At 37.4% G+C, this 27,121-nt stretch overlaps 1 protein-coding gene across 4 annotated transcripts; it reads left to right on the top strand.

Annotated features, from left to right (window-relative positions):
• Positions 1–31: 31 nt before the first annotated feature.
• On the top strand, positions 32–25,830 carry LOC141385559 (uncharacterized). 4 transcript variants are annotated; one of them, XM_087253788.1, is made up of 5 exons: positions 301–457; positions 15,230–15,314; positions 23,069–23,120; positions 23,234–23,276; positions 23,362–25,830. In XM_087253788.1, exons 2-5 carry the CDS (start codon positions 15,282–15,284, stop codon positions 24,686–24,688), a joined length of 1,455 nt encoding a protein of 484 aa, XP_087109914.1. In that variant the 5' UTR covers positions 301–457; positions 15,230–15,281; the 3' UTR covers positions 24,689–25,830. The 4 variants fall into 4 exon arrangements, with proteins under 4 accessions (XP_087109913.1, XP_087109914.1, XP_087109915.1 ...); XM_087253787.1 differs by lacking the exon at positions 15,230–15,314 and having other exon boundaries at positions 32–319; XM_087253789.1 differs by lacking the exons at positions 301–457; positions 15,230–15,314 and adding an exon at positions 19,986–20,235.
• Positions 25,831–27,121: the final 1,291 nt, after the last annotated feature.

Below are 27,121 nucleotides of genomic sequence, written 5' to 3'. Positions count from 1 at the left end.
GGGCTCAGTCGCATCATCATCGCGCTCATACATACAGCGAGCGAGCGCCTACACACTGAAGACAGGAGCGCGCGCGGGACACGTCTCATTAGTATGTTTCACGCATTTCGCGCCCACGAACACACAACAAGAAGCGAATTAATACCGCTGTTCCTTTACTCGTTGAAAACGTTTTCGTGAAGCTCATGGGTGTTTTAAAACAACAGCTGTGCCTCTGATCATCAGACAAGGCAGCCAGGACTACATGCCTGTCCGCCTGCGGATGGATATTTGCCATATGCAAATTAGATCGAAGAAATTAAGGGTGATGTGCAAGAGTGTAGGTATCAAGTGTGACACACTGCTATTTGGACTGTTTTTCAAGTAAATGGGAGAGTTTTAATAGTCTAGCTGTTCAAGTTTTAGTTACCCCACATGTTTTGTACCCCACATGTTGCTAAACAAGGCTGGATCTGAGGTCAGTTTAAGTTGTAAGAGAATCTTTTCAGGTCAGGCCTGTTCCATTAATTGTTTTTGTTTAAAAAGTTTTTTTCTGGCACTGTCAACACTGAGAGGATGATTTTGTTGGTGAGAGCAGTTTTATGTAAAAAAAAAAAAAAAAACTTTTATAGGGATAAGCTTAAACACAATTTTCAGGTATGTGTGAAAATTGAAGCAATAACACATTTTTTATTCAATGAGACCCGATCTACCAAAAGCAAGATGGTGGATGATGGCGTTGTATTGGCTTGTTCTCAATCTGGGATTGCTTTTGTTCAGTTTATTGTTTAACATCAGCTTAACTTTAGACAGAAGTACACTTTTACTCATATGCATACAAAGGCATGGCAAAGCATCTAATCACTTATCTGAGATCACAGCAGTTAGCAAACAACAATGATCTTTTGATTAATTACCTGATAACCAAAACAACAATGGTGGACTACAGAACCACATGTGCACAGACTGTTTTTAGGGTGTCATCACCCCTTCTTGCCATGCAAGATGCAGCAACTTTTTGCTAGTTTTGTTTTGACAACATTGTCATGTGTAGTCATTTTTAAAACAATAGGAAAACTGTTCCATTTTAGTATATTGTTGTCATGTAAATGCACCCTAAGATATAAATCACAAAAGGGTAAAAGACGGTCTCAATTTCCATTTCATGCTGACCTTAACCAGACGCAGGCCCCCTGTGTTGCATGATGGGGCCTCCATAGTTATTTGCTTGCAGGAATACGGTTGTATCTTCTGTTATATTTTAATACCAATAACGAGCACCTCTGAGTGCCTAAATTCAGGATAATAAATTAATCAGAAGCTCCATTGCATTTGATTAGGTCTTGAAGATGAGGCCCTCCCTCACATATGCTCCAGTAGATACATGAAACAAACAGGGGCCTGTGTGTTTTTCTAGAGAGAACTTTAGGACTGGGGGATGGGGTCTTCGATCCATTTGGGGGTGGGGGTCAGACTGCTTGGGGCCTCTGGGCATGTGCCCCACATGATGGTCAGTAATCACAAAGCCAGCACATAAACAATGCATCAGGACATGAATGTGCGACATACACCATGCCAAATCTGATGGTAGTAGTACTTGCTAATAAAAAAAATAATAAATTAAAAAAAACTTACACTTTTAGAAATGTATGATGTCTGCATCTAACTGGTCCTGCACTCTAACAAATAAAGGTTCTTTAATGAGACTGATGACTAAAAACATCCATAGAACTTGACCACTTCACAACGATTTTTAGTTTAGTAAAACATTAGGCTAGCATGTTCCCACATAAAATATGTTCTTGCCACCGGAGCATACAATGGGCACTGTCATGTGGCGTTTCCATAGCACAAGATAGGTATTCAAACAGACCAATCTCAAATATTTTTCCATTTACATGCTCAGAAGTAATTTAACATGTTGCTCAGTTCTCTGTTGCAGAAACTGTGAACAAAAAGAAAGTTGAATCTGGACAGACAAATACTTTAAATAACAGACAAACATACTTAACACAACCTTATCAAGTATTAATTTGATCTGATTTCTGACCATTGCTTAAAGCTCATGTTTCTGAGACTGGAATTTCTGAGATTTAGGCCGTACTCACACTATGTACAGTTGCCTGGAACCGGGCCAAAGCACGCTTGTCCCCACTCCTGTCTCCCCCGACGGCCCGCACTCACACTACAATTGGGCCTGGGCATGCTTACGTCATTGATGCTGCGCTGTTCAGTGAGCGCTCTCGCTCAGCACAGTGGAGATTTCTCTAGTTACATCATAAGTTGTTTGATATGCAGTGACATGCAGTCAAATATTTCGCCAAACAGTCCTTAGGGATGCGGTGAAACGCAGTCAGATATTTTGCCGAACAGATCCGCCACTTTTGGCGCTCATAAAAAGTCATAAAGTCCTCGTGCTGCAGGAATGAGGTTTGCTGAAGGTGCGCAGCTGTCGTGCAGTGAGGGGTTTGCGTCTTCAATAAACTACAGCAGTTTGCGTTTATTGAACAGTAAGATTGCTTAATAAATCCATATGAAACAGTCCCCTAAAAGTCACGTCAAGCTCTCAGTTTCGGGCTTTGCTGCATTTTGCACTCACACTACAAGCGTACCGCGCCAAAGCCCAAGTGAACTGCGCTCAGGCCCGCCAAGTGAACCGTGCCTGAGCCCGATTCAGCGCACTCACACTTCTCAAACGATCCGGGAAACGGGCCTGAGCACGGTTCGGATAGCATAGTGTAAGTAGGTCCGAGACTGGAATTCCGTTATCAGGCAGTACAAAATGCCTCTTTGGCCCCAATTACACAAATATATTTTAGTTTTAAAACAGCGTTTTAGAATAAAAATGATCCACATCCACACTGACGTTTCACCTAGTGGTTCTCAAAAGTTTTGTCCACACTACACCGCTGAAAATGCACATCACGTGAGCACACACACTCTGGCATTCGCTGCAGCCTATGTGCACATCTGAGCTCCAGGCAGTCAACAGGTGCTTTGAGCACATCTACCCAGATGAGAGCAGTGCACGTCAGACAGTTCATCAAGGATCTTCTGCTGGATTTCATCTCACTATAGTTGTTAATTGTGATATTTAATTTGTCTTGTCTCTATCTAATGACTCTTTGGTCTTTTGAATCTATTAATTGTTCTCAGGTAAAGTGTTTTAACTGAGCGCAAAGATAAGTTAATATATTAATGTAACCACGTTCACTGATTGTGCATATTGACTAATTGCCTGCCTTTATTTCTTATATTGTATAAAATTATCGTACGTTTACTTTTATAATGGAAATTATTGATTAAAACTGATATTCAACAAAAGAGACGGTTTCATATTTTTCAAAAAAAAAGAGGAAAAAAAGGAGGCAGTTATGTTATAGGCTCTGTTTTGTTATAATGCATACAGTGAAGATGATAATCATCTAAATATATACAGTACCTACACAACACCTCAACATTTCTGGTGTCTGTAAAGTTGCTAATATAAAATAAAAATAGGCAGTTCCTTATATCAAGTTTTCATTTTTATTGTTAAGATAACGAAATAAAGTACACTGTTCCCTTTGAAGATTTACCCGACTTGTCCTTGGGAGTTTGTTTTCCATATCAAATTTGCGAAGTCTGAACTTACAAGGTGAGGATTCAAGACTGAACTTTGTGCACTTAATATTGAGGGGAAAGCCTCAATCAGATAGGCGAATTTCTGCAGCCATGCCTCTGTTTTCAGATGTCTCCGTTTTCCCTCATCCACACTGACACAGAGCAGCAGCATTTTAAAACCATAAGCGTTTTCATAAAGCTCCATTTTCAGGGCTCGAAAACAAGGGGTAGTGTGGACGGAAGGCATAACAGTAGCAAAATGTATGCGTTTTAAACTAAACGTATTAGTGTAAATGGGGCCTTACTGATGTCTGTCTGACAGATCTATAAAATGTCCACCCCTCCCACCTAGACCAATCCCCATTCCTACCTGGTTCCCCTCTTTTGAAAGGGCACACAATGGAGTGGGAGACAAAAGAAAACAGCTGAGTGGGCACCACTGTGTATGCTCGTGTACTGGGGCCCTCTCTAGCTGGGACAGACTGGCTGAAGCTCTGCTTACATAGACCTGCTTTCTGCTCACTACAGCACATTCAGACTCTTGCCCTCTGTCTCTCACTCTTTTTCCGATTTATCTTTTTATTTCTGTCTCCCTGTCTACAAGTTCTCTGTATTTTTATCTGTCCTATTGTATGTCATTTTTTTGAGAATGGCAGTGAGAATGTTGAGAGGTTTGGGTACTATGATTTGTAAGTGATGTAAAGATCTGGTGTGTCCAACTGCTTGTTAATGCAATTATCTAATCAGCCAATCACATGACAGCAGCTCAATGGGTTTGAGCATGCAGATGTGGTCAAGGGTGAACTTGCCTTGATCACATCTGCATGCTCAAACCCATTGAGCTGCTGTCATGTGATTAACTGATTAGCTAATTGCATCAGAATGAAGAAGAAAAGTGATTTAAGTGGCTTTGAATGTGATGATTGCTTGTGCCAGATTTCTGAAACTGGGGATATACTGGGTATTTACACAAAACAGTCACTTGGGTTAGAGAATGGTCTGAAAAAAAAGAAAATATGCAGTGTTCTATAGGTGAAAATGCCTCATTGATGAAGAGATTGACCTGGGGTCCATTTCAGAAAGGAGATTAAGAACACTAAGTATATTAACCCTTAAATGAGGGAAACTCAAACCAAAGCAGAGAAAGTGTGGCAAGTTAAGCCCATTTCTAAAAGGAAGGTAAATTACGGCACCTTTTCCACAGAGCGGTACAGTACAGTATAGTACACATTTATGTTTGTATCCACTGTCAAAGGTAACACGTGTACTGTACTGTACCCCTTTTTTTAGATAACACATACCAATGTAACATGGTTGACTGAAGCTCAAACAAAGCTTGTCTTTTCTTGTGACAAACAGCCACATGCAAAGGAGCAAGAAGGTGATGTCCTCTATTGTTGCTTGTAGAATCGTTCACATCTAAACACTGCTACCGCTATATAAGCCACATGTCCACATTTGAAATAATGAACTCGAGTTTGCAAAAGATGCGATTGTGAATGGCCTGTACAGCTTTCTTCCTCAAGCAAGAATGACATTGATTTGTACCTTTGTGTCATACACCAACACCAAGTAAAGGTACTATTGGCAGTGGAAATGCAAGGCTGATCTGAGCGACCCATACTGAAAAATACTGATCCGTACTGCTCAGTGGAAATAAGGCATTATACTTAAGGTTTACCATTACTTATAGGTTACCATGGTAACTTACTATGTGAACCTAGCCTGTTAAGTATTTTATTTTATTTTAGGCACAAATATTTAACAAATTTTAAATCAAGACGATATGTCTATAAAAAAAACTATATAAAATGGGGGATATCACTTTAGACTTAAATAAGGCGTAAATAAATGATATGCCAGAGTGGTAATACAATATGCTTAATGTAAATCTAAATCAAGATTATGTGGAGTTTCAATTACTGTGCGCAATTTTACAAAAGCTCTACAAGTCACAACGAATACAAAACCTCTGAAGAAAGCCTTTGGTGATGTTAGCAGTAGTGACCAGGTTTGAGTCTGGATTTTGCCAAGCTCAGATCACATTAACATTTATTTTCAATAGAAATAAATGTTCTAAAAGATTAATTGCTGATAATGATTGTTTGATAAATCATTTTTCCATTTTAATGCATATATTCATTTACACTGTTGTTATTGGATCTTGTTAAATGTACAACAGTTAGTTGAACCACCTTCTTGAAACGGGTCCCAGACTGATTAGGGTTGGTAAAAAAACAACAGTATTGCTTATAACCACTTGTTACAGCTAACACCTGCACATGAGCATTTCTGAATGCGTCGAACACATCCAACCTTGATCAACAGCAGAAGAAGTGCACACTTAAGTCAGCTGAAAACAGTAAAATGAGCTTTAATTCCCATGGGCTCACCAAAACTTAAATGACAGATAATTGTAAGGTATCTTGGTAATGATTTCTGCTGTGGCATTCAGATAGTAGGGTAAGAACCTGATTTTGTATCAATGAGTACATTTACATAAACACAGATAATCCGATTTTATAATACGATTAAGACAATACTCTGATTAAGAGTCTACTATATAAACAGCAATTACCTTAATCTGAAGTCATAACTGAACTAAACAGAAATCAACTTAAGGCGTGGAGTATGCTGATTTTAGTCGCATTATTGAAGTGCAGTACAGACATGTAAACACCTAAATCAAACTATTACTTCTTGAAGGATTTTTGCCACATTTCATGACAGGATAGTCTATGCACACACAGCAGCTTGACACTATTCTTTGCACCTACCGAGTCAATGCAGAACCACAGACACCTGCACTGTGAAATGCGGAGATTTTTTCCCATACATTTCCCAAATTCAATTAAAACAACACTTTTCCAGCAGTTCATTCTTGCATCCAATATCTCGTTTGTCATGGGGGCATGCATGAAATGTTCCTGAATGAAAGTGAAAGTGCCAAACTGCAGTTAAAGTTGACAAATTAAAAGTGAAACACCCCAAATTACATGAAACTCCAGAGGAAATGTGGACAGTGTGGTGACGCAATGATGTTAATCGAATAATGTGCTATACCATGTAAAGTGGGATCATGAAAGGAACATTCAAAAAGCGACTCATGTAAACACCTTAATCATAATATTGTCTTATTCAGATTAAAGCTAATAACTTGATTACTGATGTCCATTTAAACGTAGTCAACAATATGAATTGCTGTTGATGATGTAAAACAGGGGTCACCAATCCTGGTCCTGGAGGGCCGGTGTCCCTGCAGAGTTTAGCTCCAACTTGCCTCAACACACCTGCCTGGATGTTTCAAGTATACCTATTAAGGCCTTGATTAGCTTGTCTGGTGTGTTTGATTAGGGTTGGAGCTAAAATCTGCAGGGCACCGGCGCCTCCAGGAACAAGTTTAGTGACCACTGATGTAAAGTGTGTGAGAAATTCTTTTTGCCAAATTTTGCCAATTAGTTACAATTCAGCATTAAATAAACAACATAGTCTACATGAGTACTGTTGCTGGTCATGTCCACCTCTGTATGACAACAGTGTTGGCTTCTTCCAGCAGCACAATGGGCCATGTCACAAATCTCCAATCATTCTTTCAAAAACAATTTAAAAAATGTAAATATTAAAAACTTTATTTAAATGAGTACACTTGTAATTTTCAACAAAACCAAGCTGACTTATTAGCACATTGTTGAGTCTGTCTGTATTTGTGTTTTGTGTGCACAAGCAATTATTTTTGCTTAGGCTCATAGCATGTGTCCACTTTTGGATCTTCAAATATGTTGGCTCTGACCACCAGGGAGAGTGTGTGCTAAGATAGATGGAGTCTTTCAAGTCTGCGGCTAAGCTGAACACACACACATACAAACAAACACAGTGCTGATCCAATGTAGATTGAGTAGATGACTGTGATTTATGACAGCTCTTGTTTCTTGATACTATTGACTGATGATGTACTGTGATGCTGAAATCACAAATGTGCTCAAGAGAAACCACACGACGAAACGCTACCACATCCCTCCTTCTTCCTTTCTCTCATCTTCTTCTTCCCTTGAATCTCTCTCTTCCTCTCTCCATCTCTCTCTCCGACCTACTAAAAGATATTTATATTCCTCTCACAACCTCCTGGAGTCATCTCACTGGGACAAGCGAACTATTTCTGTTCTTGCTCTGTTTCTCATTCTCACACCACCAAGTTCTACCTATCCTCCAAGTTTTTGAAGGTCGCCTAGCTGTTCCACTTTAGACCACAAAAATTGCTGGCTTAAAATAGGACAAAGAATGTAGGAGATGCAGAGGCAGAAAGGGATCAGGACGAAACCAAAGAGATTGCACAGTAATTTAGGTGATGACATTTGAGGCAAGAAGAAGAAGAATATTTCGCTTACATAAGAAACCAGGCAATGCACTCAAACAGCAGTGGCGGTGATTCCTCAGAATCTAGAAACAAACAAAAAGGAACTGCATCAGCGTAGCATCTGGAGATGATCCCCACTATATTACATATTTATGTAAGCAGTATGAGCTGCACCCCCTTCAGTCATGACAGTATTTACAATATATTGCATTCATAAAAATGCTTGTTTCGAACGAAATGTAGGTAAAATCTAAAAAAAAAACAACTATTAAGATTATTCATGTTTAACCAAATTTAGGGTGAAATAACCCAGCATGTTTTAGTGTAATAAATCTAAATATTAAAGGGGTGGTCCACTACGATATCAATTTAAACTTTAGTTGATGTGTGATGTAGCTGTTTGAACATAAACAACATATCTGAATGTAAGACGCTCAAAGTTCAATGCAAAGAGAGACATTAGCCCCTTTCACACATGCAAACCTTTCTAAACCTTTCAAAGATCTGTATGTGTGAGCAGACACATTTAGCTGCTGTATGTTAGTCAGATAACATTTATATGTTCCTTCTTAATGCCAACTGTGTAAATAATTATTAATAAGATGCTTATGATAAGCCCTTCTTTGTTTACCTTCAAGCTCTGCTTCTTTCAGTTGCTTGACGCATCGCGTTTGCCCGTGGAGGAGTCGGTGAGCACCAGCACACACACATATCATGTACATCTCGACATGTGAAAGTGTATTTTTGAATAGATGTGTGGATGGTCTTTTACTGGAAAAATTCTGTAATGTCCTTGCCTGTGTGAACAGCGCTTTATTGAATTTACCGGTAAAGTCGTCACAAGGCCTTCCGGTTACGTGCATTCACCACACGCACACACCCTGCACAGCGAAAAAAAAGTTCAGTGCTGGATTTGGTTAAAACTTGACAAAGCTCTGGATTGTGAACCACAACCTGCAAGTGTTTTTATTTGTTAAAATTTATCAACTACAGGCACAGTTTCAGCGTTAATGGTATGTTATGAGGACATAAACAAGGATGTAAACAACGGGAAATGCTGTTTGGCACCGCTAACAATTTAGCTACAAACTCATATTTAACAGTCAAACCCATGAAAACAGTCAAACCCATAAAAACAGCCACAATCTTGAGCAATAACAAACTTGCAAAAGATATGAGAATGTTTTATATTACTTACACATGCTTATTCCAAATATATGTGAAAGATTATATTTATATATTATATTTGTGTTATTTTAGAGAGCAGGCATGAGGTTCAGCTGTGTGCTTTTCATTTTTCCGTTCGATTTAGGCAGCAAATGCTTGTAGGGGCGTGACGTGCCAATCCGCAAATCACAGCACATTATGTTAGCTGACCAATCAGAGCCTCATGAGAGTGGGCCTTGTTAGCAGAGTAGCTGTATATAATTAAAGTAAGATACAGATATATGAACAAATAATGTGATTTTCTACAAGTGAAACATGAGCACACATTGCTTTGCATCTTACAAACACAAGTCCTAAAATACACTGTGGACCACCCCTCTAAAGTAATAAGTATGTTATTAATATGTTCATATTTTAAATTAAATAAGTAAAGGTGTAACATTCCTCAACAGAGGTGTAACATGCCTCATCTAAGAACAGAAACTGGAAACCAGTTTAGCCAAACTGGAGTTGTTTATTTAGTTGTTTTTGCTGAACACATAAAACAAAACATAGGAACCAGAACTATCCTTTTATAAAACAAATTTAAAATATTCGGGAGCACAGTGGCGCAGTGGGTAACGCTCTCGCCTAACACCAAAAATGTTGCTAGATCAAGCCTCGGCTGGGTCAGTTGGCATTTCTGTGTGAAGTTTTCATGGTCTCCCCATGTTTGCGTGGGTTTTGCACTTGTTGCTCTGGTTTCACCCACAAGTCCAAAGACATGCGCTATAGGTGAATTGGGTAAGCTTAATTGTCCATAGTGTGTGTGTGTGTGAATGGAAGTGCATGTGTGTTTCCCAGTGATAGGTTGCAGCTGGAAGAGCATCCGCTCTGTAAAACATATGCTGGATAGGTTGGCGGTTCATTCCACTGTGGTGACCCCAGATTAATAAAGGGACTAAACCGAAAAGAAAATGAATGAATAAATGAATGAATGAACTAAAATATTCCAACATTTATCTGCTTATTTACACACTTTGGTCTGTGTACGTGTGCAGTGTATAGTACCATAGTACATTGCAATTTAGCTATTTCACTTTAACTTTAGCTATGATTAAGTGCCTTGCTATTGTGCATTTCTGATGGAATGCAAATGAAATGAGAGACGAATGAATAAGTATAGAAAGAATGAGAAGGGTGCACCAAAATTGGCAAAAGAGCTGAAAGGGAAAAAAATGAAAGAACTAGAAATAAGAACAGCGGGAAGATGACAAATAGGTTATTTCTCTGGTATGTTTATCACCGGTTTCTTCCCAGAATGCATTGTGTGGACAGTGTCAAATGAAATAGCCCTTACAAGACGCTACAGATGGCTGCGCAAGTGTGTGTGAGGCACAATATGCCTACGTTATGAGAATCAAGCATCCCCACAAGCACAGTAAAACCTTAAACCACCTACTGTACATTATAGGAAGCTGCTAACGAAAAAAAAAACATACTAACTCATGTTTCAGTGAAAATATAAAAAGTCAGATCAATTCTGTGAGGTTTAGAACAAAGAATAGGGGATATGAAAATAACAATGGCTCATAAATATAGCAGTCAATGGAACACAAAAACAAACGTGTAGGCTACATTACATAATCTTTAGATTGTTCTTTCACTCACCAGCACACTAATCTAGTATGGAATAAAAAATATGAACAGATGAGAGGCGGAAATGATGAGAAAAAAAAACAGCAAGCAGTTTTTGTTTTTTAAAAGATGACTAACCAGTGGTGGAAAGAGTACTGAAAAAGTATACTGAAGTAAAAGTACCATTACTTGCCTAAAAATGTAGTGCAACTAAAGTAAAAGTATCTGTTGTAAATATTATTCATGAGTAAAAAGTACACATTTCAAAAGTGCTCAAAAGTAGTGAGTAATACACAGTGAAAAGCTGAAATTTGTGGATGTGTGTAAACGTAACATTCTGTAGTCATTGCCCAGCAGGCACACATTGTCATAAGACGTTAATATTAGGTTAGATTTAGGTTGTCAGGTGACCAAAATTCAATGTTTAGCCAGCTTCTAAGGACACCATTATATTGATGTCCAATAACAACATCAAATGACGTTGTTATTTTGTTGATTTTAGGTTGTGTTAGAAAGTGACCCAAATCCAACTTCGAGCCAATAACTTAAACCAATGTCATAATGATGTCAAGTACTGACATTTATTCATCAGGTATGGCAACCAAAATCCAATGTCCGATAGACATCATAGTACTAACGTCCACACAACTTCAAGCTCTAACATGATTAGACGATAATATCTGGTTGATTTTAGGTTGGACGTTGGACATTGATGTCAGCCTGACGTTTAGTTCTGACGTCAACCAGATTTTCATTTCCAAACAAAATACAACATCCCCACGACATTGGGATGCAACATCAATCTCACGTCATGTTGACATCTTGTGCCTGCTGAGTGCTGAGGCCATTGAAGTCATCATACATCCGTAAACATCCGTCATCTTTTCATCAGTGGCATGCATCTAAACAGCCTTTGGGCCATAGTGTGTAAAGATTTTGGACATCTTCTTGGACACATTTAATGCTTCCAAACAGTTTTGCCGATGTCTTGAGGTAGTTCATTATGATGCGATTTATCTTCTATATATCAATTTGATTGGAAAGGAATCACAGGACTTCCTAATCCTCATAGACAAGGAAAAATAGAAAAAAAAAATGAAAAATGAAAAATGTGTGAAAAAGAACACATTTTTAAAACTACTTAGTAAATTACAGTTTCTGAAAAAAACTACTCAATTACAGTCATTTGAGTAATTGCAAACAGTCGTCTTGGCTAAAACAATGCTAAATTTGGGCTGTCAGTGAAAATCTTATAAATGAGAATAGGCCAAAACTATCAAATAAACAGAAATGAATGGCTACACATACAGCTGAAGTCAGAATTATTAGCCTCCTTTTGATTTTTATTTTCTTTTTTCAATATTTCCCAAATGATGTTTAACAGAGCAATGACATTTTTACAGTATGTCTGATAATATTTTTTCTTCTGGAGAAAGTCTTATTTGTTTTATTTCGGCTAGAATAAAAGTAGTTATTAATTTTAAAAAAATATATATTTTTTAAGACAAAATTTTGAGCCCCTTTAAGCTAATTTTTTTCCGATATTCTACAGAACAAACCATCATCATACAATAACTTGCCTAATTACCCTAACCTGCCTAGTTCACCTTATTAACCTAGTTGAGCCTTTAAATGTCACTTTATGCTGTATAGAAGTGTCTTGAAAAATATCAAGTAAAATATTATTTACTGTCATCATGACAAAGACAAAATAAATCTGTTATTAGAAATAAGTTTTTAAAACTATTATGCTTAGAAATGTGCTATCTGTCTAATCTGTCCATTTGAAGACCAGTCTAGTTTTGGGCTATTCTTAGCCTTGTTTTAGCCAAGCTGTCTACGTTTAGATGTCTATTATACGTCTATTAAACACCAAATTGTTTGCTGGGAAGACACAAACTCTCCTCTCAATGGTGTATACAGAGCAGCATTATTCCATAAACACACTATCCATTTTGATAAAGTTACATGAAATAACCCAGATCTCCCAAAAAAGTTCTGCCCTCAAACTTTAGCTACAGACTATTTTAATCAATCACCGACCTAAAATAGCCATCCGAAACCAGGACGCTCAGAATCATACATACAGTCCCCCTATCTCTCTCTCTCTTTCAAACAGACACACGTTCATTACAGAATCCTGTTTTGTGTTATTTAGGCAGAGTGACATTGCTACTGTTTTTATTAAAGCTCCGAGCCTGGAGACATGTGCCGCATGATTCACTCGTTGGGTAACTGTGACTTTGATACAAACTCAATCTCTGACCTCATTAGAAAGAGACAGAGTGGCACGGGGATAAAGAGAATTAAACAACATAGAGAGAAAAAGGAAAAGAAACTGTGCTATAGACAAATCAGGTCAACTAAGATTTAGCAGGATAAGGTTTGTTCAGCTCCATCTTTCTGCAGGGTGAAACCCATTCGGGTGTTACAGAAATGACTCCTAGTGACCAAACATCTGCCGAATAACCATGTCAAATCTTGCACTTGTATGTGTGTCAGAATGTGTGTTTAAATCACTACGAGCACTTAAGTCACTGAAAGAGTGCGAGTGTCCTATATTTTAGGTACCTCTGGGTTCCGTACCAAGAGAGACTAGCTGACCTATTCATGTGCCTTTCTAATTACGCTAATTAAGACTTAACACGACTGAGGCCTGCAAAGCTGAGCATTATCTCATGAGGATGAGCTGTGCACGCAGGAACGCAATATTATTAATAACATATTATTAGTATGAACGCATATTAGGTCACGTAACAGACTGTGCAGCTTACATAACCAAGTTCTGTCTTTCAGTATGTTCAAATATCATCTGCTGCACCTCTCTCTCTCTCTCTCTTCGTTCCCCCTCTGCAACTGGAACAGGCTATCAGAACATCAGATGTTTCTTGTTGCTATGCAACCGGTATATGGGATGGTGGGATATTCTGTGCTGTGCATGGCACTACTTAACCATTGAAACGCAGAGCCATCTGCATCAGTGGCTCGATGAGGTAATGTGTGTGAGATCCTGAAGTAAATGTGAGAGCGAGTCTAGGAGGATTGTCATTCGGCGCTATAAAACGTGGTGCAAACAGAAATAAATTAAGAAAAAATATTGAAATGTGTGCATCAGATTGAAAGACATTTCGGAATGTTGCCTTTTTAGATTGATGGTTTATGTCAAATAATTGATGTGAATTCATAAGTGAGAAATTTTTTCAACTTAAGATATCCAATGAATATTCACAATTTCTATTCGTAGTTGAATTAAGTTTAATTAAGTTTCATATTCTGTATATAAATACGTATGAAGACATTTACAGTATATAACTATTCTATAAGGATTATCCAGTGGCTCTTTCTGAAGGGTACATTAATTCCACAGTATAGGTGATTGTGAATCATTCACCTAAACAATGCCTTCAAATGCAACAGATAATCTGCTTCCGAAAGTTTTTTTTATATATATATCTAGAATGCAAACATCAGTATGTGCTAGGAATATTAATTGAGCAGCTACATTGTTAGTTAAAGTCAGCACATTATAGGCCCTTTTCACATTTCGGTGTTTCTTACTAGTGGAAGGCGTCTTCAACTTGGTAAACTCAGAGCGCAGTGAACTGCGTAGAGTACAACAAAAAAAATTTTTACAATCCTATTTGCTGAAATAATAAAAGAAAAACTCAACGATAGTGTTATTAAGATTTTCAGAAAACAGAAAAAATAGTGTGAGACTGATGACTACAGAGGGGAGAATAACATCAAATTTACTCTCAGCCCTAACGCTGCATTAGAAACTTTTTTTTTGTAATTTGACGCAAAGATAATATACTACAGTACATACATAAATGCATATACGTAAGTGTTCATATGTTTAAAAATAATAATTATGATGGCTGTTAAACACGTCAGTCTCGTGAAAGTGTCCATTAGCAATCCTGCATTCTTCGCTCCCCTGTATATTTTGTACCCAATTTTTGTTTAAGAAATTTTAAACAGACTTTTTCAACAGATTTTTTCCAACACATTTCTAAACAAAAGATTAATCATGACAGTATATAATATTTTACTAAATATTTTTCACTATTTTTCAGCTTAAAGTTCAATTAAAGGCTTAACTAGGTTTATTAGACAAGTCATTGTATAAGAGTGGCTTGTTCTGTAAACAATGGGAAAAATATTGCTTAAGGGGGCTAATAACATTGACCTAAAATGGTTTAAAATATTAAATCTGCTTTTATTCTAGCCAAAATAAAACAAATAAGACTTTCTCTAGAAGAAAAAAATATATGAAGAACTGTAAAAAAATCCCTTAATCTGTTTAACATCATTTAAAAAATATTTGAAATTAAAGGTTATTTTGACTTTAACTGCACATTTAAAAGGCTTATTGTTTTTTAAATGTAGTTTAATAAAAGTTTTTTATTTTATTTTATGTTTTCCAGCAAGAACACAGTTACAGTACTAAACATATATAAAACTGTAGTCTCTGCATCTCCACCATTAAAACTTGCTGTATTTTCCCAGGAGGCCACAGAAGAGATAGAAGTGCAGCAATGCGGCTGACAACATAGGTCACATGGCAATGCAAACAGATGTAACAATCTTTCAGGTAAGCGTTCATCGGACACATTATATTATGAAGGGCTCAACACACATGCCCTAATCCTTTCAAAGGGTGTGTCTTCAAGAATAAGCACACTGGGGAGATTAAGTGTGTATGGGAGAAAAATACAGTTCAACTGAATGCATTTCTGCATCATCTATATCAGGGGTCACCAACCCTGTTCCTGGAGAGCTACCTTCCTGCAGAATTCAGTCCCAACCCTGATCAAACACACCTGAACCAATTAATAGTACATAAAGCATTCATTCATTTATTAATTTTCTTGTCGGCTTAGTCCCTTTATTAATCCGGGGTCACCACAGCGGAATGAACTGCCAACTTATCCAGCAAGTTTTTACGCAGCGGATGCCCTTCCAGCCGCAACCCATCTCTGGGAAACATCCACACTCACTTTTACAGCCACACTCATACACTACGGTCAATTTAACCTACCCAATTCACCTGTACTGCACGTCTTTGGACTGTGGAGGAAACCGGAGCACCCGGAGGAAACCCACGCGAAGGCAGGGAGAACATGCAAACTCCACACAGAAACGCCAACTGAGCCGAGGTTCGAACCAGCGACCCAGCGACCTTCTTGCTGTGAGGCGACAGCACTACCTACTGTTGTGAAGGCCTGTAGGCAGTGTTCCGGCATGTATTGCAAATATGCTTCGGAGGTCCTGAGTTCAAATCATGGCATGCACATTTTTCCCAATCTCTCACCCCTTCTCCAACTTCGTTTCCTGTCTAAAGTATGTTAGAGTTTGAACATAAAATTTGGTTGGATGGAGCTGTAAAAAATAGCAGGATCAAATAAGATGATGCAAGTGGTCATATTTTGATCCTCTATTGGTCTCAAGCATTTACGTGATGCAATTTCACAGGTTAGAGTCTATAAGCTTGAACTTGGAACATAGTGTCAAGCAAAAACTGTCGCACGAACTTACTTTCCGATCTCGTAGGAAGTCTGGAAGTCAATGGACCAAATAGAAATACCAAACAATATATATATATATATATATATATATATATATATATATATATATATATATATATATATTAGAGCTGCACGATTCTGGCTAAAATAAAAATCGCAATTTTTTTGCAAAAAAAAGATTTTCTTACGATTCTGTAGATGTAAAATAAAGGTATGGTAAAAACAAACATATGGCACAACCTCGATAATAATATTATGTGTAGGTCTACTGGTTTCTATAAATAATTCTATTCTATATTAATCTGATGTTGAATTATTATGTTTGAGATATATGCTTGCAATCTGTCATATTAGACAATTTTGGTGCACACTTTCGGTTTCATTTTGACTGCTAAGTGCTTGTTCATACTTTGTGCGCGGCTCCCAAACGATCACTCTGTGCCACAAACTGAATATTATTTACAACTGTATTACCTGTTACTCGCAACATATGCAGGTTCTGTTCACTTAAGTAGACGCGCGCGCGTATATCATTAAGTAGAGTGTGTGCCCGCCCTCTCTGAGATAACAGCTCACGGTCAGCAGCTCACGTCATGTGTGATTTCCCGATCGCAAAAACATCATTATATTAAAACAAAAATTACATTTTTAGGTGAATTATACCTTATAAATACAGTATGTGACTCATTCACCATCATTTGGAGGTGTCAATGTCACTGAGCAACATGTGTGAAACAATGAAAAGACTCGTGCAGCCGCCTTTTCTTCTCTCCTGAACTTGAAAATATGATTGACATAGAAATGCTGGATTAAGATCGTCTAGGGCAGGGGTCACCAATCTCGGTCCAGGAGGACCGGTGTCCCTGCAGGATTTAACTCCAACTTGCCTTAACACACCTGCCTGGGTGTTTCAACTAATAAGACCTTGATTAGCTTGTACAGGTGTGTTTGATTAGGGTTGGAGCTAAAATCTCCAGGACACCGGCCCTCCAGGAACAAGTTTGGTGACCACTGGTCTAGGGGATCGAATCGAGATCGCGATTTCAGGTGTTTCATTTTTAACTTTCGACTTCTGTTTTAATGGAATTTGATACCGCATGGCGAACAGAAAGAAAAACCTCTGCATTCCGTGACTCGGTGGTCCTTTAAGGTAATCAAAAATCTCTGCTTACATGGGAGACTCTTAATAAGAGTATTATCTTAATCATATTAAAATCGGAGTATTAGTGTCTTATGTAAATGTACTCAGAAAGTGTAAGATGAAGTCGCGAGCTGTCAAAGACAGGGCATTCCAATGCCTTTCTGCATCAGCACTCCATGTTTCATTATATTTGACGTGTTTCCTCCTTAAACGCAACAAAAGCGTATGCTTCGCGTTGTTGTATCAGAATCCTTGTGAAATACAGCCATACTTTACATCGCTTAGTTTAAGCAGATTTGATGAACGCGGTCATGCGTGTTGAATCTGAAGGGAGTAGCTCTGGCTGCCCTGTCATTGCGCGCGTTGTGTGTATGTGTGTCTGTCTGTCTGTGTGTGTGTCTGTGTCAATCCTGTGCACAGAGCACAGACCCTTACAGGGGCAGGTGCTCAACGCGATCGTAAAGTGAAGAGCAAGTGCCTCCTGAGAGGGGCACCTCAGCCAATGAGGGAGGAGCAGTGACTCTAGTCACCGGGCCAACCCCCTGTGCATGGTCCTGGTCTGTGTGTCTGCGTGTGCGCGCGCATGCGTTTCTTAGCAACAAACTTGTCTAAACATCGTTGTCTGTAGCCACTACATTAAAAAGTTACGAATTGCCGTGAAATTGTGTTGCAATCTCAGCTCACATCATTCAAAAGAAAAGGTCCACATTGTCCCCCGATAATGTCAACAGAGTGGACTGTCTTAGAAACTGGTTGAATGTAAAGCAGGACTGAGCAAAATTGTTTCTACTTTATGATTAATGTTCTCAACTCACAGCAATACAACTTTACAATGAGTACAATTGTTTGTATTTTATACTTTATTATTATTATTATTATTATTATTATTTTCCAATTTTCCATTTTTGCAATGCCTGTATTTTGGCATTTTTTGCAGTCCACTTAGAATCCAACTTGGAAATATTTTTTTCTTTATTGGCATTGATTGTTTTAAAATTCAAATGGCATTAACATGCCTGTATTTTAATTTCTGTAAATATGGCTGTCAAGCCAGGATCTTGATGATTTATTGTGGGTTTGTTGTTTACATGAAGAAATCTGTGTCACAAGTTAAACAAAAATACTAATAAACAATTATGTTTTAAATTTAAAGAGTTATTGTCTTGCATTTACATAAATTTTTACATTTGAATAGCCAAAATTACAAGTTTTAGTCTTTTAAATGTGATTAATCACAATTAATTTTCAAAAAAAGAGCGATTAATTAGTTAATTTTTTAATCGATTGACAGCATTGCATTTTTGCATTTTTAATACTTTTACAGACAACAATGCCATTCAAACAAACAAATAAATAAATAATGTAACATGCATCTCAGTCCAGTAGTTGATGTGACTTTGTAAACAAACACTGTAGCTTGATATAGTTTTTGTTTTTTTATGTCTTGTGTAGTACACAGAGAAGATAATAGTATAATTTCTGAGGTTTCATTAGAAATGCCATTCTAATCTAATAGTCGTTTAAATGAACAGCCAAAGCGGATAAAGTTTTCACCTAAAAACAGTATCACACAAAAATACTAATTCCTTATCACATGCACTACGTACTTGGACAGTTTTGGATGACATGCTTCACTGAATCATTCAAATGTTTGATGCAAAACTTCATTCACACTCTTTATCTGTTTGCACTGAACAGGCTGATAACACACCGTCTGCTGTCAACTTGATCCTGACAGCAACCTGTAAAATAATCAAAGTAAAATACAGTAACTAATGACAGCACTGCTGCTGAATGACAGTATATTACCAACTACAGCTACAGTTCGATAAACAGATTGTCAAGCTGAGGCTCTTTTCTATATACCCGATTAAGGACCGTGAGTCATACTGCATGGAGAGACAAAGAGAAAGTATTTCTGAGCTGGAGAATGACTCACAGTAGACCTAATCACATGCTATGAAACATCCAGGTGACAAGTGGGATGCGGAGGCAGATGAATGAAGACATAAATCAGAAAGGAAACAAACTTTAATATGTCATTTCAATCAAACTCTCACCAATATTAGTCTCACCTTCTTTTTTCTCTAAGAATAGCATCATGGTGCAGTGTTCAGACCTGGTTGAGTTCACCGTGTACAGTGCCAATGGCTCCCTCAAGCGGCTAAACTGATTTAGAGCAGCAGATTAACATAATGACCTTGTGTTCTGAACCTGGTCTCTGAGGGGCCGTGCGAAGTTCGCCAAGTCACAACACCATGTAGCTGAGGCTGTCTGGGATTTTATGCACCCTCCCACATAATGAATTAATAAAATATAGAGATCAAAATCTTGCGTTGTCATCGCTATGTCCTTGAGCGAGGCATCAACCCCCCCAGTGTCAAATCCCCCACACAAATCATCTCTACTATCAGTTTACAGTGAGTCACTTTACATTAACATCATCTTCCTACAATATGACGTCTAATTAGAAAAGTGAGGAACCTATGGATGGAAAGGCTGGAAGATCAGCAGTCTAACAGACATGCATATGCCCAGTTCTTAGAGGGCAGTGTGCCTTGATAACTCTGTTTAACATGCAAATCAATTGAGATGTGTGTGTGTGTCCTAGCATTCAGTGTCTTGGGACTTTGGAGACAGTGCTGTTGGTTTTGTTGCTTAAATTAACATTTAAATATTGAAAATGATGCTTTAGAAATAATGCTATAACTTTACCTTTTTGTAAAAAAGAAATCTGCGATTTGACTTGAGTTGTTTATAACTCTTAAAGGCTGCTTTGTAATAGAAAGGATGTGACATATGGTAACATGGTCTCTGACAAATAAACGAAGAACTATTACAGAAAGGTAAGAAAGAGAAAACATGACTTTTTTTCTTACAATGATAATTATGATAAGTTTGTGTGTTTTCATGTGGGTACTATTAACTATTATGTCTCATAAAGTTGTATAAACAAATCTTCACACTTATCTGAAATACTGTTTTACGCATGTTTGTTAATATATGATTAGCTAACCAAACAAAAATAAAAGAACAACTTCAGTTATATTTTGTGAGCTTTCCAACGTACATGTAACTTCATAATTAAGAATGTCAAACCCACAAGGCCCAAGTCTGCAAAAATAGAAATGTCATATATGTTGTGTAACGAGACTTATTTCAGTCTGTTTGCTCTGTTACTATTCATTCATTCATAAATGCTTATGTTTCGCCACTGTCAAATCAACTGCCAACTATTCCAGCATATGTTTTACGCAGTTTTTAGTTCATTTGTAGTTCAATTCACTTACAGCGCATGTCTTTAGATTGTGGGGGAAATTGGAACACCTGGAAGAAACCCACATGAACACAGGCAAAACATGCAAACTCCACACAGAAATGCCAACTGACCCAACCGGGACTTGAATGAGCAACCTTCTTGCCGTGAGGCAACTGTGCTAACCACTGAGCCAATGTGCTGCCCGCTCTGTTACCAAAAAAAAAATATTTTATCCAAATCTGGAATTAAGTTCTAAACATCCCTTTAAATTGCAAAATTTGCTGTAAAATTGCTGTGTTTGCAGTAGTTGAGATCCAAAATAAACTACCATTTTGAAGCTAATTTAAAGAAAATCTTAAATAGCAACACTTTCTTTTATTCATTCATAATATATTTTGGTAACTCACTGGTTAAAAAATAATAGAAATAAAACTTTTAGTTTAGGGTCAGATTTAGTAGAATAATATTGCATACTTTAAAAGTTACTTAAAGTCAGCAGAATTTCTATCAGACAGTCCAGGCTAACTGAAAATACTTGACTCAGCCTACATTTTTGCAAAATAAGACATTTCTTTGCACGTTTCAGATGACAAAACCATTTGAGGGCATTGTTCCCTTTTCAAGAGTTCAAACTTAGCTGATGATTGATAATAAAGCTTGTTTGGCATGCTGTCCCGGGAGAGAGCCCTGAGCTTATGAGATCATTGAGTCCTGGGCTCCCTCCCGTTGCAGGGCGAGAGGGGAGTTTAAGCTCAGGTAGATCTGGATGACTCCCCCTTGCTTATTTGTAGCTAAGTGTCGGATATGAATGGCTGAGAAGAGGTGTGCTCACTTAGAGCTTGTCTATAAAATTTTGGATAAGTTGTTTAGGTTGCTTGTTTTTTGAAGTGTGGGAGGAAACTGGAGGACCGGAGGACCCACGCGAGCACGATGAGAACGAGCTAAACTCAGAAATGCCGCCTGGTTTAAAAGGGAATTAAACCAGGGACATTCTTGCTTTGAGGCAACAATGCTAATCACTGTTTTGCTAATCACAATATTTGCATAAAGTTGAAGACACGCCCACCTGGCCACCAAAAGTCGCTGTTGATGTGTAAATGGAGGTCGCCGGAAGTCGCTCTTTCTCCGTTGAAATGAATGGTCGCTTGTTGCTTTGCTGATGCGAGTCACTCGTAGTTTAAATGAGGCTTCAGACAGCCATAAAGCCAGTCTCTCACTAGAATTTCTTGTATCACTTCTCACATGCGTTGCGTACACTGTTAGGCTTTGCTGCAATTTTACAAATTTGTACTGCAAAATTGCCCAGTAAAACACCACATACAGTTCACTACTGTAATATGCAGTATTTGCACTGTCATTTAAAACTTTTACAGTAACTTACTGCATATTAGGGATTTGCGGTATGTCTACTGTATCAAGAACTGCTACTGTGGTTGAAGACAAAAATGAGATAATGAAGTTAAATGAATTAATAAAAAAATGTATAACTTGTTTTAAATTTTTTTTAATAAATAGTAAATGCTCAAAAATAAAGGTTTTGTACTGCTAGTGTAAAATAAATGAGTAAATAAATGACAGTAAAAGTATTGTAAAATTGTCATACTGTAAAATTAAATTACGGTAGGGTCCTGCTACTGTAAAACACAATTATAGGTAAGTTACCATAAGGACAGTTGCAGTAACTTGCTGTCAACAGTGCTTCCAGTAAGTTACCGCAAAAATACAATAAAATGTCTAACAGTGTAGTAAGATTTAGTCATTCCTCTTTAAAGTCGCTATGAAACATAAATTAGGGTTGTTCTTTTTTCCTCTATCTTTAAGTAAATCCAATAGAAAAAGCCTGAAATGAGAAAAATGTAAAGCAGTGCATGATTTCGTCCTTTGGGAATTGACTGGAACATTGGAGGATGGGTGTTGACAAAATAAATGAAGACTGACAAATGAAGGAAGGCAGAGAAAAAACATAACATGCCCAGATATCCCAGCCTGAAAAGGCATTACATGTGAAGGGGAGTGAAGGTTATGGTATTTGATTAAGGATTATGAGAGCTAATTAGTTCTTACAAAATAACAAAGTGCACGAACACATTATTTATAACAAACACTACTACATATAAAAATACAAAGAGTGAATTTTGATTTTAATGTGACTTTAAATGTTGTGTAACAAGTAGCCGCCCTGTCACTGATCAGTGATGTAGTGTGCACACAACAGAAACTAAATGCTATCCCAGAGAGTAGAGGAGTGTGCAAAAAGCACCAATCTGACTGAAAATTACACATCATGTTCAGATCACAACTTAATACATCATTATTCTCAAGAAGGCTCTGCTTAGCAGCATTATCAAATACAAACAAACAGTTAACATTTTGTACACTTTACAGAGTAATTGAGATATATGCTTTCATCTGCCACACAGGCCAAAGACAAAATGGCTGCCAGACATGTCAGTGTGCTTCTCATCTCTGCAGGTTTGTAGCTTCACATATGTCCAAAATAAACTCATAATTAACACACGTTCCATTAAATAACCTTTCCTTCTTTATGATTCATCATCAACATCTCATTTTTGTTCTTTATGTAGGGGTGATCATAGTGACTGGCCTGATAACATATTGGATGATAGGGTGCAAATTTTCTTGGTCCTACAAAGATTGTGACAGTCAACTGAAAACTCCTCATAATTACAATTGTTTTTTTCCTTGTGTCTAGGACTGACCAGCCTAAGATTAAATTGAAGTCTTTAATGAATCCATCCACAAGCAGCCCAGATGCAGCTCAGACATCCGTGAAAGCATCAGCCGAGACCGAAGGTGTCCCAAACAGGCCAGAGGCACAAACAATCAACAACTTTCCTGGAGCTACATCAATAGAAATGATTTCTGGGGCATCTGCGGAATCGAGAGCATCATCTGCCGCTGCTACAGAAGAAGGCTCTTGGCAAACACCAGCTGAGAGAGCAGCAGTGAGTGCAGATGGGTCAGTGGAAACTACAGCTGGGGGACAAATCAACTCGGCTGAGACTTTAGAGGAAATTAAGACAGCCACCATTTCACCTGTAACAAAACAGGCTGACTGGACTGAACCAGCAGAATCATCTCCCAATGAAACAGTCACATGTACACAAATTGTAGAAATTACTGATGTGGACACATTCACAGATCCATCTCTAAAATCGGAGAGTGTGAGTGAAACGATCCAAACACGTAAAAGTGAAACAGATGTGGCAGTTTTGGAGAAGCAGACAGACTTGAGAGTCACTGTACCAAAGCACGAATCAAACAGTTTAGCTAATATCATGAGTGCAACTCCGATGCCAGAGCCAATGACAGACGGAGTATTACATTTGATTACTGATATTCCGAATGCTTCAAAAATCACATCTGAAAATCAAGCAGCAACCCAAACTAGACCAGATGCTACATTCAGGACAGCAGCAATTACAACTAAAACAAAAGTAGATTTCACTGAAGGGCATTCTGCTGCAAGCACATTCATAAACAGACTAAAAACAGCAGGAACAGAGACACTTAAAGTTGAAAAAAGTGAAACAACCACAGTCAGACCACAAGAATCTACTCAAGCTATGAAAACCTCACATGCTCCTACAACAATAAATGCGCCTACGGCTTTGAATCTTGTAACTGTGATTCAAAACGCCACTGGGACACCACAAAAAACAGAAGCTAAACAATTAAGCACAGAAGGTAGAAGCGTATCGATAAAATCGAATGTATTAACAACAGTTAAATCCATCTTAAACACCACCTCACCTAAAAGACAGACTGTCAAAGTGTTTAAAAAGTTGACAGCTCGTTTACACAAGTCTTTAACACCATGTAAAAGAAAATGTCAAACTAAATCTACTAATAAGAGTACTGGGGTTCGACGTGCACGGGTGAAGATACCCCTAGCACATGATAAAACCTTATATTCTGCCATCACTATGGGTTGCATCTTAATTATATGTTCCATCCTAGCACTTACTGTGTTTATAAAGCATTTTACTGTGTTTCAATACGACTCTCACCATGTTTAATTGTTTCACTAACAAAACCATTTATTTTTAAGTGTAAATAATTTAATAAAAGACCAGTTTATTTAAGAGGTCATCTAATGCTGTTTTTGATTTTTTTTTTATTTTAAAATGTGTCTTAAAGTTAGTTTCCAAAAATTGAAAAGACCCAAACCATCTAGATGTGTGTTTAGCCCGCCTTTATTAGACCCCCTGTTTATTTTTCCCTTAATTTCTGTTTAACGGAGAGCTGATTTTTTCAGCACATTTCTAAACGTAATGGTTTTAATAACTTATTTCTAATTACTTGTTTCTTTTATCTTCGCCATGATGACAGTAAATAATATTTGACTAGATATTTTTCAAGACACTTCTATACAGCTTAAAGGGACATTTAAAGGATTAACCAGGTTATTTAGGTTAACTAGGCAGGTTAGGGTAATTAGGCGAGTCATTGTATAATGATGGTTTACGCAACACTTGGCGAATAAAGCTCTTTCTGATTAGTAAAAATCATCAACTTTCATTCATTTTTCTGTCATTAACTCTTATCCTTCCGAAAATAATATGCTTCAACTTAAAATAAATGCTCAATGTCCAGTAACCTTCTTTCAGCAAAGGTTTCTTTCAAGTTAATCGAACTTTGGGGACCCAAAAAATGGAATATATTGCATTGAAAAAGGTTGTTTTTCTTATCCTATCAGGGGTGTCATACTCACCGCAGTGTCATACTCACCGCAGCCCTGCACAGTTTAGTCCCAAACCTGCTTCAACACATTTACCTGTAGGTTTTTTACAAGCCTGAAGAACTCAATTAGTTTGATTGGGTATGTTTAATAAGGGTTGGAACTAAAGTGTGGAGAGCTGCGGCCCTCCAAGAACTGACACCTCTGTTGTTTAGCTTTGCTGTAACCTTTTTTTTGTTTTGTTTTTTGTTTTTTTGAAAAGTGTGTCTTAAAATGTTGGTTTGATGTTTATTACAAACACACAGTAAAATAAAAAAATAAACATACCCACCGGAGGTGCTTCTGAAGACAAAATGTTGGCAAAATTGGCTGAGTGTTGAGAATAATACATGAAACAGTTTGTTGCGAAACGTGAAGAACACATGCTAACTTTACAATTCATTCTCTCCGGCACATCATTAAAAATAAAACAAACTATTGAATTCTACGATGCTGTTTGTAGGAAGGATTTGCCAGGTTTTTGGTGCAGTTTCCTTATGTATTCACAGTCTTGAAAGTCTTACTTTTTATCCAAAAGCAGTTCTTCTCTTGTGATTTGCAGGTTGATAGGCCAACATGAGTTGTTTAAAACACAATTCCTTGCAGAATGTAGGGTTCTGCAGAGCACATTTGTCTGAAATACTTTTTTTTTGGTAACATCTGTGTTAGCAATTTAACAAGTTATCTAGTCACTTTGCACCTGTGAGTATGCGTGTGTTCAGTAAATTCAGTTATAGTTCTGAAAATATTTTTAACAAAGACCATGATGAGCAAAATTGTATAAAATATTACTTTAAAACACTGCATTGAGCTGGGAAAGGCTTAACCTTTTTTAAGCCCAGGTGTCTCATGCCATAACCTCCAGCAGATCAAAAGCAAATAAGACACTTTCATGACTGCCATGGCAAATATATTAAAGATGAAGTATTTTCTTCTTCATTTTCTTGTAATGTTTAAAAAATTGTCGCAATCTGCCCATAAATAAATACCTCACCTTTATCTGATAACGATAGTTACATTTTATCTTTTGATTAGGAATGCTGTAATTTTGTTGTAGATAAATATGATGAAAAGTGAAATCTACAATTGATAAGAAAGAAATTGTATATATATATATATATATATATATATATATATATATATATATATATATATATATATATATTTACATACAACAGTTCTGTTTGGTTCTCGAATCTGATTGGCTGATAGCCGTGATATATTTAAGTAATATCAGCACCCGTACAGCCTCTTTACCCTTTTGTGTCTTACTCCGCCCACATACAGCCAGCAAAAAGCAGACACTATAGATCTAAAGTTCAAAAGATGCACGCTCAACTGTTTAACTGTCAGCTTATGATTTGAATCCAAGGTGTAAGAAAGTAGTTCCTCATACAAAAGGGTTTTTGAGACTCTCCATGTTTGATTTAGTTTTTATATACACAATTATGCCGTCAAACTGTTGTATAAACGCAATATCACACTCGTAGAAGTGCGATATGGCTGTATATCGGCACTGGTGGTGGCCTCGTGCCAACGCATGCCTCCCACCAGTGCCGATATACAGCCATATCGCACTGCTACTCGTGTGATATTGCTCATTTATATATATATATATATATATATATATATATATATATATATATATATATATATATATATATATATATACATATATATAATCTTATATAAGATCAGTTAGTGTGATTTTCTGTTTTTCTAATGTATTTTG

Source organism: Danio rerio, chromosome 5 (genome assembly GCF_052040795.2).
Source record: "Danio rerio strain M-AB ecotype USA chromosome 5, GRCz13ab, whole genome shotgun sequence".
Classification (NCBI taxonomy): domain Eukaryota; kingdom Metazoa; phylum Chordata; class Actinopteri; order Cypriniformes; family Danionidae; genus Danio; species Danio rerio.
The sequence above is the reverse complement of the archived record's forward strand: the minus strand, read 5'-3'. Positions and strand labels throughout refer to the sequence as shown.

What these genes read in the sequence shown, in the direction of transcription:
- LOC141385559 (XM_087253787.1), top strand. Translation starts at nt 245, where the DNA reads ATGCCTGTCCGCCTGCGGATGGATATTTGCCATATGCAAATTAGATCG. An exon ending in TAAGGGTGATGTGCAAGAGT is followed by an intron (nt 320 to 23,068) that starts GTAGGTATCAAG and finishes TCTGCCACACAG; the next exon opens with GCCAAAGACAAAATGGCTGC. An exon ending in ATAACATATTGGATGATAGG is followed by an intron (nt 23,277 to 23,361) that starts GTGCAAATTTTC and finishes CCTTGTGTCTAG; the next exon opens with GACTGACCAGCCTAAGATTA.